The 14,714-nt window shown below is 42.8% G+C and overlaps 1 protein-coding gene across 3 annotated transcripts in view; it reads right to left on the bottom strand.

Annotated features, from left to right (window-relative positions):
• LOC133562251 (protein SOGA3-like) overlaps nt 1-8,926 on the bottom strand; it is a 41,245-nt gene extending 32,319 nt beyond the window's left edge. For 2 of the 3 annotated variants that reach the window (XM_061916261.1, XM_061916262.1), the window contains exons 1-9: nt 7,383-8,157; nt 7,056-7,280; nt 6,815-6,973; nt 4,723-4,791; nt 4,287-4,606; nt 4,009-4,168; nt 966-1,032; nt 279-825; nt 70-199 (exon numbers count right to left, since the gene is read on the bottom strand). In XM_061916261.1, the coding sequence (XP_061772245.1) occupies nt 70-199; nt 279-825; nt 966-1,032; nt 4,009-4,168; nt 4,287-4,606; nt 4,723-4,791; nt 6,815-6,973; nt 7,056-7,280; nt 7,383-8,099 (2,394 nt within the window). In that variant the 5' untranslated portion in view covers nt 8,100-8,157. Of the gene's footprint in view, nt 1-69; nt 200-278; nt 826-965; nt 1,033-4,008; nt 4,169-4,286; nt 4,607-4,722; nt 4,792-6,814; nt 6,974-7,055; nt 7,281-7,382; nt 8,158-8,840 lie in introns of those variants that run through there. The other variant, XM_061916263.1, reaches the window with a different exon arrangement.
• Between the last annotated feature and the right edge of the window lie 5,788 nt (nt 8,927-14,714).

Genomic DNA, 14,714 nt, shown 5'->3' with positions numbered 1-14,714 from the left:
GCTAAATCAACCAAAGTAATGATGACCTAGGACCTTTGCACAGTGCTTCATGGGTGGGAACAAACTTACAGATAGAGGTTCCTCTGGTTGTTTGTCATCTTGTTTGGGAACATCAAGCCGGTCAATGAAGCCCTGTAGCTCCTTTCTAAAGGCTTTCATCTGTGCGTTAATGCGATAGAGCAGCTCATGTTCTCGGATTCTGAGAAACAAATGGTAAGTTTTTAACAGTCGGAGTCACCCTGTGGGGTCACTTATAGCCACCTTCACCTCTTACATACCTGCCGCCTTCCTCGTCATCATCCAGCCTGGCATACAGCTCACCATTCGTAACATAAACCCGAGCCTCGGCAATGATGGTGCTGGTGTCAGCGATGAGCCTGTCGATGGTCCGGCACAGCCTTTCGGCCTCGATTCGGATGTCTATCATTTGCTGCCGTTCCTTCAGGCTTCTGGATAAAAAACGGCTCTCCACAGGCGAGTAAAGGGAGCGTGTTGGAGTAAGGCAACGGATGTTCCTCACTTCATCCGGGTCACTCTCACCTCCAATTGGGCCCTCCCTTTTACGGTGGGGCGGAAGCAAGCGAGGAGAGGAGGCCGAGGCTGAGGGGGTGTCATCGTCCCGCCCTCCATCACTTTCCGCATCACTGTCTCGCGGGCTGCCTCGGATGCCCAGGTGGGAAGCCAGGTCGTAGCGCTGCATGTTGGATAGCAGCACTCGATTCTCATACTGGAGCTGCAACACTTTTCCACTCAGCTCATTGATCTGCAGACGGGCTGCCTTAAGCTCCTCCTGGAGGACCTCCACTTTAGCAAGGTCAGCTCCTCCTGGGGTTTTGAAACAAGTGAAAAGTGGGACACCTCTGCAAATGAGACTTTAATGCGCTACTCCTTATAGGGCACACTTTTCATCAGTTGACACATGTATGAACATTGTTTTCAAGTGACTTCAAAAAGGTAAAACAAACCTCCGTGTCTTGAGCCAGCTTCATGGGATCCAGCCTTGTACTTCAGTTTGTTCAGCTCATTTGTCACCTAACCACAAACAGCAGTGTCCATGTTTAGTTAGAGGACATACAACCTTAGTCAAGCAGGCTAAATTGGGGCACCAAACTGCATTTTGCTGCTAGCGGGGTGTATAAAATAGTCAAGAATCATCATAGATACAAAGGATTCTGGGTATTTGTTGTGTTGCGTTTATGTTGTGTTACTGTGAGGATGTTCTCCCGAAATGTGTTTGTCAATCTTGTATTGTGTGGCTCCACAGCGTGGCGCATATTACTAAGAGTGTTAAAATTGTTTATATCACAACCATTAGTGTACTCTGTGTCACCCAGTATGCCTTGCAGTCGTGTGCGTGTGGCCGCGGAAGCCACACACAACATGTTGCTGGACTGACAAGCAGATCGTATATGCTGTAGAAGGCGACAAAGTCAATGGCTTCACAGCACGCCCTAATACTTATTATCTGGGTGACTACCGGCAGTCATTCTAGAGAATAATAGGGTCTCTTATTGTCTTCTTCGCTTTTTGACACGGGTCTTAAATGGCTCTTTGAATGGCAAAGGATACCGATCCCAGAACCATGTTCATCAAATATTTCCGGATGGTTCATCCGCCACCCGCCCCACTCCGTGGATGAGACCGCAAACCGCGCATCTCTAATGTGTATCCATTTTTGTATATCATGAATTCAATTTGATGCATGTTCTGTACTAAAACCAATTCATGAGAAATATAGTTAAATAATTTATACATGATTTTTTACCAGGCAAGGACTATCAATGATCAATCACCACAGAGGAACTTAAAACATATTTGGAAATTTGCCATTATATTCATAACAGTAACAGAGCAGGAAGGGGCAAGGAATATGTTTGCGGTAAATTTAATATAAAGCGTCCAATCATTCAATAATTGACATTTTATATGTGCTCCTTCCCACAAACTGGGCCACCCACGGATCGTGGAGCCCGAGGCACAGTGTGTGATCTGCGTATAGCAGAGCTATTCACCTAAATTATTTTAGAGGCCACATTTCCAGAAAGCTAAGGACTTGGGGTCTGGACTTATATTATCATTATTATTCTTTATTTTGGGAACCGAAATCTTCTTTGTCAGAATTACACATTTCAGAAAAAATAACCGTGAAAGAGGTGATTGCTCTAAGAATGCAAGGGAAGCTCAGTTTCCCCTAAAATGGCAATAAATAAGTGATTAAATATAAAGTTTTGTGTGTACATGTTATTTACTAAATATGCGCTACAATGCGCTCTTTTGTCCAGAATCAGCTTCTTATCACTGGTAACGACGTGGCTTTCCTCTCTCTCATTCCCACAGCTTCACAGTGCTTTAAATAGTGCTTTAAACAGTGTAGACACTGGTCGTCCACAGAGTTCAGCAGCAAAACGAGACGAGTCATTGGATAAATGCTGGGCTTTGTCCCTCCCATCGGGCGCTCAGCATCTCTGGGGGTCTATGGGGCAGTGGGCTGGCCACGGCTGGCCCGGACGCTGAACTTCTGCATGATGATGGGATGATCTGTCTAAGGCTGATTCCCTTTTTGATTGACAGTGTAATGAGCGAATCAACGATCTTGTATTGTAAACGTCCATGGGAGCATTTTTCAATATTTATTCTGTTGTTCTGAGTTGAACCGGAGACTTTCCTGATCCTCTTAGCGACATTTCCGTTGTTAAAAACGACAAAGGACAAATAGAGCTTCTATTTATGGTGTTTTTTTTATGTTTGGAGACTGACTTCTTTCACTCTGCAGTTTCTGTCCCTGCCAAGCAGCGGGGGCTGCTGAGCCCCTCCATCGTCTCAAAGCAATAACAGGCGGACACACTTCGCACTAGCCTCGCGCCAGTCCGAGCTAGCTACGTAGCATTGAACGTAATTGCAGATAATTTGAATGTTATAATTATTTTTTTATTGAACAACAAACATACATTTATAATGCACACAGATGCACAAACTATTGTCATTAGTGGCAACGATTGGAGCTACATCTGTAGGTGTAGAGAGGAGTTTCTCTTGTTTAAAGCGGCTCAAGTCTTACACCCACAACACCATGGGCCGAGGCAGTTTAAGCAGCCTAGCTCTGCTGGTCATTGAGAGGACACTTGTCAAATCCCAGGAAAAGACGCCTTCTTGGTACGAAAGGGTTACAGATCACTTTCTTAAAAAGGAACGGAGGGTAGAATTTATGTATAAATAAACCAACACATTTTATGATGTAGGCCTAAATTGAGCTTCCCCTCCTTGAGAGACCAGCATTCGCCACTGTACTATACTATGCAAAAATAAAAGCGCTTTACTATACCTGGAATGATACCCAAAGCACTTTACATTAATACATCACATTTCCTCATTCACACTCACTCACTGATGGTGGAAGCTACATGCAAGGCCCTAATTATGACCTATCAGGAGCAAGGGTATAGTTTCTTCCCCAAGGACACAACGACTCAACAAGGAAGGCGGAAGTTACAATCAAACCTGGAATCCTGAAGTTGCTGGCACATCAGCTCTACCATCTGCGCCCTCCGCTCCTTTTGGAGGTTAAAATGTAAGTGCAGAAATCTTCCAAAGTGTTTACATTGGGCCATGTTCTTTTATACAACAAGAGCAGTCTACTGTTTTTAGGAATTTGCTGCAAAACTGTTAAATTTTCTCCCAAGATGTGAATTGAACTCCGGGGCCGGTCTGGTGTCATGCCCAGGGCAGATTTGGTCCCCGGTCTACCAGTTCAATAGCCACAGACAGTGAAACGACACATCTTAACGGTGATAATATAAATAGTTTGCATCGTTTAAAATACTTTATCTATGAGACACAAATAGCTGTTATTGTAGTGACTCAAAGTCAAACTCTTGCAACCAAAATTAACAGCTGACTGTCAAAACTGTCATAGACATAACATATTACAGCACATTTTTCATTCCCTCCATGAACAGCGCAAAAAGCGGCTGACGTTAATCTTTGTAGGACTGCTAAATGATTATTTACCTTTTTGTTTTCCTCTTCCACATCTGCTAAATTTCTGCGCAAAAGTTCTGCTTCATCCTCCACCAGTTGCAGCTGCTGCCTCAGCTCCGAGAGAACTTCACCCTGCTCCCTGCACTGTTGACCTCCACTGCCATCCCCATTCAGTCCTGCAGCCGCCATGCTGGAAGAAAACACAAGCAAGTGCTCAAAACTGTTGGGATTGACCTACATCTCACAGCCCCATTCAAAATTGTTTATAGATTAGTAATGCTTTGCCATTTCGTTAGAACATGAATCACCTGTCCTCTCTCATGTCATCCAGCTCGGCCTTCAGTCCCCTGTTCTCTACCTCTAGCTCCACAATCTTCCTCCCCAGGATGTTAGCTTCCTCCTCCACCAAACGCAAACGAAGCTTCAGTTCAGACTCGCGCGTGGTGGGAGGACCTCCTGCTTCACCTTTGGGCAGAGGGCTGTCCACGTCTCCGTAGAATGAGCGGTACTTTTGCAACTCTTGCTCAAGACGATCCTTCTCCTTGTCTATCTTTGCCATCTTTTTTCTCATCAAGACAGCCTCCTCCTTGATGAAGGCAAGCTGACACTTCAGATCTTCATGTTCTTCCTATAACAGGGAAAGATGGTGTTCTTTTACTTTAATTTGTTTTACCTTAATATGTGTTTGGTTGTATTATAATGGTCTTACTTTCCCTGCGGATACCCAACAACTAATTGACCCACCTCAAATGGAGTCTGCGGAGCCTTTTTCTCTTTCTGGCCGTCTTTACTTCCCTTTCTTTTCAGTGAAAGCTAAAGATAAAAAGAGGGTACATCATCCATACCATCATCATTACCCTCATCATCATTGCTGTTTTCGCTGCCATGAAGGACTCAATGGACAACAGAATAACTCATATGCAGAAACACACAAAAACATTACCAAGCTTAAAGAAATTAGACTTTATGAATAATAAAATTATACGGAACAAAAATATAAACGCACCACTGTTGTTTTTTGCTCCTATTTTTCATGAGTTGAACTCAAACATCTAAAACTTTTACTATACACACAAAAGACCTATTCCTCTCAAATACTGTTCACAAGTCTGTCTATATCTCTGTTAGTGAGCACTTCTTCTTTGCCAAAATAATCCATTCCATTTCACAGGTGTGGCATATTAAGATGCTGATTTATTGTGGGCAGCTTTAGGCTGCCCACAATAAAAGGCCACCCTGAAATGGGCAGTTTTGCTTTATTAGGGGACCGGAGGGGTAAAAAAAGTAGTCAGTATCTGGTGTGACTACCATTTGCCTCACGCAGTGCAACACATCTCCTTGGCATAGAGTTGATCAGGTTGTTGTGGCCTGTGGAATGTTGGACCACTCCTCTTCAATGGCTGAAGTTACAGGATATTGGCAGGAAAGGGAACACGTTGTCTTATACGCCGATCCACAGCATCCCAAACATGCTCAATGGGTGACATGTCTGGTGAAAATGCTGGCCATGCAATTTACCATGAATTGATTAACGTGGACCCCGACTTAAACAAGTTGAAAAACTTATTCGGGTGTTACCATTTAGTGGTCAATTGTACGGAATATGTACTGTACTGTGCAATCTACTAATAAAAGTATCAATCAATCAAGAACTGGGATGTTTTCAGCTTCTAGGTATTTTGTAGAGATCCTTGCAACATGGGGCCGTGCATTGTCATGCTGCAACATGAGGTGATGGTCTCAGGAATGGCACCACAATGGGCCTCAGGATCTTGTTGCAGTATCTCTGTGCATTCAAAATGCCATCAATAAAATGCACTTATGTTCGATGTCCATAACATACGACTGCCCATACCCTAAACCCAACACCATGGGCCACTCAATTCCCAACATTGACATCAGCAAATCGCTCTCCCACACAATGTCACACACGCTGTCTGCCATCTGAACAGTGAAAATCGGGATCCATCCTTGAAGAGAGCACCTCTCGACATACCAGATGCCATTGAATGTGAGCATTTACCCACTCAAGTCGGTTACAACAACTAACCGCAGTCAGGTTAAGACCCCGATGAGGATGATGAGCATCCAGATGAGCTTCCCTGAGACAATTTCTCACTGTTTGTGCAGAGGTTTTTTGGTTATGCGAACCAATTGTTGCAGCAGCTGTCTGGGTGGCTGGTCTCAGACGATCATGGAGGTGCACTTGTTCGACGTGAAGGTCCTGGGCTGGTGTAGTTACACATGGTCAGAGGTTGAAAGGCCTGTTGAATGTCCTGCCAAATTGTCTGAAACACCTTTAAAGACGGCTTATAATAGAGAAAAGAACATTCAATTCACGGGCAACAGCTCCGGTGGACATTCCTGCGGTCAACATCCCATCTGCACGCTCCCTCAAAACGTGCGACATCTGTGGCATTGTGCTGTGTGATGAAACTCCACATTTCAGAGTGGCCTTTTATTGTGGGCAATCTAAGGCACACCTGTGCAATAATCTGCAGTTTAATTAGCATCTTGATATGCCACACCTGTAAAGTGGGATGGATTATCTTGGCAAAGAAGAAATGCTCACTAACACAGGTTTAGACCAATTTGTGAACTATATTTGAGAGGAATAAGTATTTTGTGTATTTAGTAAAAGTTTTAGATCATTGAGTTCAACTCATCAACAATGGGAGTAAGAACAAAAGTGTTGCTCATACTGTATATATTTGTTCAGTGTAGATTAATACCCGATGACAATAGGCACTGTCTCGTAGATGATCACTCCCTTAACATGACTGTTGAAGGAAGGCCATTATTTGAATTTACACCTGCTGTACTTGAGCCCCCTCACCTCTTTTGCTTTCTCTAGCTCATTTTGAAGAGCTTGTTTGGTGATTTCGACTTCTATCAGCTTCTGTCTCAACTGCTCATTCTCCTCTTCTGTCTTTGTCCTCTTCTCCTCCACGTTCTCCAGTTCATGGTGCAAACGCACAGACACATCTTTTGCCACCTGGTTAAAGTGTGACGATTTAAAAGAATGGTATTCATATCGGAGCCTAAACAAGTAATAATCAGTATGTAATAAAGTTCACCTTTAGGTCTTGCTCAAGACTTCTGAGCAGCTCTCCATCCACTTGGCCACTCTCTGTGAAGCGAATCCTTTTCCTTTCCGCCTTCTTCAGGCGATATTGGAGTATTCTACAGTTCTTGTTGGCCCTCTCCAGCTCCCTGCGCATATCTTGTAGCTGGCAGGCGTCCTCCTCGTAGAAGGTGTCTCGCATCTCATCCATCTCTGCTCGCATCTCCTCGATTTCGGTCTTGCGAAACAAAGGAAATGATTGACTAACCTTTGCGACTTTAACAGGTGCAGTAACGTCACATGCAGGAAGCGTCATTATCGCAAAATGTAAATAGTTTACCTTGAGATCGTCATTTTCATCCTCAAGTCGGTCTATCTCCTCCAGTAGTGTCTGGTCCTGCTGGGGGGCTTGTTGTGGACACTGGGGCTCAGGAGACAGCTCCAAGGCAGGGGGCGAGGCTGGTGTCGTCTGCATCTTTGTCCCTTTCTTCCCTAAGCTTTTATTCAGGTGATACTGAATCAGCTCTGATTGCAAGCACCCCTCCTTCCAGAAACCAGGTCCGCAGCCGACTGTGCTCTTGGAGCTCTTCTTACCCCCACCCGTCGCTGCAGAGGCTTCCCCTCCTCTTGTGTTTTTGCTCCTCAATTTCGGGGATTTGGATGCGCAGGGCTGGTCTGACACTACTCTGTTTGGATCGCCCCTGGAGGGGGAGGAGGCATCAGGGTGTGGGGAGTCACCAGATGTCTGGACGGCGCTTCTGTCTGCCGCCGCCCGGCTCAACGTGGGGCTTTCAGCACCTGCAGCCTGGTTAGCAGCCGCGCCTTTAGCTGCAGGAACCGCCCCGGCCTGCCGCTCCCGGCCGGTGGACACAGGAGAATGTCCTTGGCTGCTTCTCCCTCCCCCTCCCCCCGCTGCTGCTTGCTTTGAGGCGACAGGCTTTGAAGGGCTGCTCCCTTTCTGTGTCGCTTTACACCCGCCGTCTTTGAGGCCGGCCGGGGAGGAGGAGCGCGGCTGCTTCCGGCTGCTATTGTCGGCAGTGGGTGATGGCTGCATCATGGTGTCAGAGGATCAGCGCATCCTCGGCAACATCATCATCCCCTCCCTGCAACTGCAACTGCAACACAACATCACCCTGCAGCTTCATGCTGAATGTGTAGGTAAGCTTTACAGTCAGTCTTATCTCTTGACAAAACCTGACTCAGACAAATGGTATATTTTACATCCAGTGTTATTCCCACTTTGATGAGATGCGCGTGGGATCAGCTGCAGCTCAGCCAATTAGACCACTTATCGTAAAAAGGTGTCCATAAGCAAAAATAGTAATTAAACACTTGATACTAATACATATGTCCCCTTGTCTTCAAACCGTACATGCTAACTAAACTACATTATATATCAAGTATACCAGCTGAACCCATTTCCTGTCAGCCATCTCTCTTCTTACATGCATGATGACTCATTGTTACTCAAAGATGACCTATCAAAGTATGACTGTTTTATATTTATATATATATGTATATATATATATAAATATATATATATAAAGTGTCAACAATCAATTTTTTCAACCACAATGTTAATAACTGTCCCTACCTAATTCCATGCAAAAACAGAGCAGCCAGTTCCATAGGCTGTCTTTTAGATGACCCATTGTGAAAAGCAACAGTAAGTCAACCTTGGAGGCCAGACAGTCTATACAGCCCATCATAATATTAAGTCTATCTCCTTTTAGAAATTGTCACACCCTCTTTGACATCATAGGATATAATGAACAGCATCTAAATGTCCTTTTCTTACCTTTATAGTCGGATGCTGAAGGGTGGTGGTGATGAAGGCAAGAGGGGGCGCCGACTCCACAGCCTCCCATTCTCCACTACTCTTGCATATTCATGACATTACATCATCGCTGCGAGGGCTGCTCTCATTGGTTGGACTAAAAGGGTACAGGAAACACACTGTGTCTGTCCCTTTTAATGCGCTCTTTCTGGACATTTTTGCTCCAAAATCAGACGGTTATCTTATCACACTTGACATTCATTTTTTATACATAATACTGCCTTGTGTCTATCGTGACTGTCAAGGTGGAAGTGATCTATCTATCAGTCAGGACTGCAGTCCTCATCAATTTATGAGGCATTTTAATGAGATCCCTTGAAGGCAAACTGCACTTTGCTCACAATCCCTATGTAAGACAAGAACACATAGGTCTTTCTTTTTTTTGCATTTTAAGTCATAAAAATATAACAAGTACGAGGTGGCTAACAGTGCAGCTAATTCCACCCATAAAGCCTTCTAAAAAGACATCCAAAAAGCACCAACAATACTTCATTCACATCTCGTGACTTGCATATTAACCAAGTATTAGCAATATTGTTGTCATAAGTGCTAACGCAGACAAAATATTTCTAGCGGCTCTGCGATCACAGAGAGCCAAACTATCCTTTGCTGCTATATTGACATATTAAACAGGTGAGTTGCTGCGTCGCCTCTGAGTTGGTGAAAGTTAAATCTGGATTATAAATCATGCTTCTCACCTGGATAGCATGAGGATGTGGCCATCATCCAAGAAGTTGGTCAACTTTGACATTTAACTTCTACCCGGAGATGGCGAGAAAGACACAAAAAGATGCAAATTTTTAAACCTGCGTGAGGATTATGACTAATTCTTCATCCAAACGGGAAGTTGTATATATCTCATCAGTCAGCATTTTACAGTAAGGGCCTGATTTAATTAGAGCCAAATACCTTGTTTGCGATCTATACAATAATGTGTACTATTAATTGGCTTGTTGCGTGCGATTTACTAACACCACAGTATGTATACAATTGTAAACGATGATTTTGCGTGTGCTATACGGGACATCACGACAGAGACACTCAATTACTGCACATTCAGGTTATCATGCTCCTAACTGTGGCGTTTTGTGAATGTTTTCAAACATGCAGTAGACATGTACCACTTTTTATGGACCTTTAATAAGCAGTCCTGCAGTGCGTCCACTAAGAAACTACTCCTTTTTTTTTACAGCTAAAAGTGCCCTCTTTGGAGAGAGGCTGTACATTACTAAAGACTTAAAAAATACACACTTAATAAATAAGTTGTTTTTTTATAAAATACATATTTTATTAATATATATATCTATTCAATGTTAAAAAAAACAAAAACAAACGTCATTGAAAAATACTAAAGGACACCAAAACGCATCTATTAAATGTGTTTTAATCATCCCCTTAAGTCCTCCAGCAGCTATTAGATATAAAACAATGTTGCTGAATAGACAATATGTCTAATAGTTTTCATTTCCGACCATCCAAAATGTTGACACACACGTAGGATGGAAGATTCTCGTCTGTCAATCGTGTGATCCTGAAGCCGTGTGCGGAGCTGTGAGTTTGCACTTGCCTCTGATACGTGCTAAAAAAAAATCGAAGTAGTGCTTGTAAAATGGTGATCGCTGTTGATAAATCACTGTGCTCGTGCTAAAAAATAATATTTGCATCTTCTCGTCACAGTGTTGTGGGCATTTTGATGGTCAGCATATATTTTGCATATTAATATATTGGATTGCACGCCTATTTCTGCTCACCTGACAGACGCAATTTACTTTGCACATGTTTAGTAAATCAGCGTTGCGTGTGCTATCAAGTTTGCACGTGTTTTAGTACATGCAAACCTTTAGTGAATCAGGCCCTAATTGTTTTTATTTTGTTCGTAGTTTGTATTTCTTGTTTAGCACTTAGCAATACAGCTACATGACGCTATAGTGTTTCACTAAAGCTGGATTTGTTTAGCACAAAGCTTGTTAAACTTATAGATCGTCCTTCTTAGGCTCAAACATATAAGGTTCCAGAACAACATTTGTCCCAAAGTAGTCTTTGTATTTTTCTTACAAATTCTCCCATGAGTAGTAGTTGTGTTGTTGTTGTTGTTGAAGGGAAAAACAAATGTTGTAATGTGTCTTTGAAATTAATGCGCCACCATATGCTTAAAATGAGCAAACTATTTTACTTTTTACATAGTATGATGATATGTTATGTGCCTGTTACTACATTACATATTTACAGCATGTATATAAAACACTGATAGAGGTTTTGGATGTTTTTAGAGCACTTTATTGGCAGAATGGAGCGACTCCCATAGGCTCCATTGCTCACTGACTTTTGCTTGTTTTTATTCACGAGTGAGTTTGTATGGAAAAAAAAGAAAATGTTTTTTTGTCTTACATAAGGAGCTTTGGTAATACTTTTTTCAACAGCACTATGACTGTACAGGTATTTTTACTTAAAATTGTATGATCAAAAAAAATATCTATTTAAACAAAACCAAACATGATGAAAACAGTAAAATTAGCAAATGTTGCTTTTCTCTCCTACAAAACCCAAAACCAGTGAAGTTGGCACGTTGTGCAAACCGTAAATAAAAACAGAATACAATGATTTGCAAATCCTTTTCAACCTATATTCAATTGAATAGACTGCAAAGACAAGATACCGAACGTCCAAACTGGTAAACTTTGTTATTTTTTGCAAATATTAGCCCTTTTGGTATTTGATGCCTGCAACATGTTTCCAAAAAGCTGGCACAAGTGGCAAAAAAGACAGACAAAGTTGAGGAATTCTCGTTAAACACTTATTTGGAACATCCCACAGGTGAACAGGCTCATTGGGAACAGGTGGGTGCCATGATTGGGTATGAAAGCAGCTACCATGAAATGCTCAGTCATTCACAAACAAGGATGGGGCGAAGGTCACCATTTTGGGAACAAAGGCGTGGTTTGGGGCTTGGTTAAGAGGGGAGGAGTATATTTACAGCTGTTGTGTGCACAGTTGTGCACTGCACTTTCTAAAAGCCTTAGGTGATATTGTTACATATGCATGATTGATTGATTGATTGATTGAAACTTTTATTAGTAGATTGCACAGTACAGTACATATTCTGTACAATTGACCACTAAATGGTAACACCGCAATAAGTTTTTCAACTTGTTTACGTCGGGGTCCACGTTAATCAATTCACGGTACAAATATATACTATCAGCATAATACAGTCATCACACAAGTTAATCATCATAGTATATACATTGAATTATTTACAATCCAGGGGGTGGGATGAGGAGCTGTGGTTGATATCAGTACTTCAGTCATCAACAATTGCATCAACAGAGAAATGGAAATTGAAACAGTGTAGGTCTTACTTAGTAGGATATGTACAGCCAGCAGAGAACATAGTGAGTTCACATAGCATAAGAACAAGTATATACGTTAGAAATACATTTGATTATTTACATTAGGTTATTTACAATCCGGGGAGATGGGATGTGAATGGAGGAGGATTAGTAAAGAGTTGAAGTTGCCCGGAGGTGTTGTGGTGCATGTACAGTAGATGGCAGTATTGTCCTGTTTGAGAGTGTCACATGCTGTTTGCGGCAGATGAACTGCCTTACAGTAGACTGCTGTTGTTGTGTGTTGTTACTGCGCTGGGAGGACGGTAATGAAACTGCCTAACAATAAACCCACATAAGAAACCAAGACTCTGCCCCAAGTGGAAGAGTTCAAGTACCTACGAGTCTTGTTCACGAGTGGGGGAACAGTGAATCGTGAGATCGACTGGCGGATCGGTGCGGCGTATTTTGTAATGCGGACGTTGTACCGATCCGTTGTGGTGAAGAAGGAGCTGAGCCGGAAGGCAAAGCTCTCAATTTACCGGTCGATCTACGTTCCCATTCTCACCTATGGTCATGTGCTTTGGGTCATAACCGAAAGAATAAGATCATGGGTACAAGTGGCCGAAATGAGTTTCCTCCGCCGGGTGGCGGGGCTCTCCCTTGGAGATAGGGTGAGAAGCTCTGCCATCCGGGAGGAATTCAAAGTAAAGCCGCTGCTCCTCCACATCGAGAGGAGCCAGATGAGGTGGCTTGGGCATCTGGTCAGGATGCCACCCAAACGCCACCCCAGGGAGGTGTTTAGGGCACATCCAACCGGTAGGAGGCCACGGGGAAGACCCAGGACACGTTGGGAAGACTTTGTCTCCCGGCTGGCCAGGGAACGGCTCGGGATCTCCCGGGAAGAGCTAGACAAAGTGGCTAGGGAGAGGGAAGTCTGGCCTTCCCTGCTTAGGCTGCTGCCCCCGCGACCCGACCTCTGATAAGCGGAAGAAGATGGATGGATGGAAGAAACCAAGAACTCGCCCTCGATAATTCTACAGCTATAACGTCATTGGGCAGACACGCTCTTTACACACGTCACTCAGGTCCGCACGTAGCTGGAGGGGGCGTGGCCTGCGGCTCCGCCTGAATTTCGGGAGATTTTCGGGAGAAAATTTGTCCCGGGAGGATTTCGAGAGAGGCCCTGAATTTCGGGAGTCTCCCGGAAAAAACAGGAGGGTTGGCAAGTATGCTTTGCAGTCTATTCAATTGAATATAAGTTGAAAATGATTTGCATATAATTGTATTCTGTTTTTATTAATCATTTACACAACATGCCAAATTCACTGGTTTTGCATTCTGGATTTGGATTGTGAAATAGTTATGAGAGATTGTATTCTATTCTTTTCCAGTCCAACAAAATCCTGATGCAACAGCAATGCAGTGCAGAATAAACCTTAACAGGAGACTCATAATAGGGACATGTCACTTGAGATTCAGCCTGCCAAATGTTGTTTGCAGGAATTTTCTTGATCTGTTAGGGAATAGTTCCAGAGGAGCAGCTAAGGCCTGTCTTTCATGAACTATTTCATACACATATCCAACTGACTAGCTATTTTGCTTTGTAACTAATGTACTTTAGTTTCAAACCAAAATACTGTATGACAAAGAGGGCCATGATTGTTCCATCTCCTGAAGGAGAATGAGCTTGCAAAAAGCCTCAGTCTCAGCTAATACAAAGCCTGCTTTCAATTACAAAAACTCGACAACACAATGTTGAAATCATTCAGCTATAAACTGAATTGATGTGTTTTCTTAAAGTTTGTGCTCTCCTTTTTTACAGAACCATAGATGCCCCTCCCCTCAACCTTCCAATCTATTTTAGCCCGAGGACCATTCACTCATGGGCTGCTTGATAATAGATGACAGATGTCTGCATTGTGGAGTCTTCTAAGAACCATGCAAGGTAACAACACTGATAGATGTCTGTCTTCCATATCTGTATATTTCAGTTTCAGTTTATTTCAAACATGCATAAAATACAAGTCCAATGCATCAGATATTTCCAGTTGTTTCATCACATCATATCTGAAAAAGAGTAGGAAGAAGCAGAACTTATTTAATCCTACCCCTTTTGATATCATAGCAGTTATATCCCATTTATTTGTTCTCTATATATAAATAGTGTGTTCCTTTCCTTGATTTCTCTTAAAAAAAAGAAAGTTCTTCAAAAAGACTATTTTTCATTACCTAACACTGCATTCTGCTATTTATTTACACATGACCTTTACTTGGATACCTGCCAAAGGTTGCACACTTATTGGCTCTAGCTACACAATAATTCAGCCATGAGACATAAATATTGTTTTTCTTGGTGGACAAATGTTATCTTTACGATGACGAGTGTAAATGTTGTCTGTCCATGGTAAATGGTAAATGGGTTGTACTTGTATAGCACTTTTCTACCCCTTTTTAAGGAGCCCAAGGCGCTTTCACAGTATTTCCACATGCGCATATTCACACACTG

The sequence above is a fragment of the Nerophis ophidion genome, linkage group LG11, assembly GCF_033978795.1.
Source record: "Nerophis ophidion isolate RoL-2023_Sa linkage group LG11, RoL_Noph_v1.0, whole genome shotgun sequence".
In the NCBI taxonomy this organism is placed as follows: domain Eukaryota; kingdom Metazoa; phylum Chordata; class Actinopteri; order Syngnathiformes; family Syngnathidae; genus Nerophis; species Nerophis ophidion.
The sequence above is the reverse complement of the archived record's forward strand: the minus strand, read 5'-3'. Positions and strand labels throughout refer to the sequence as shown.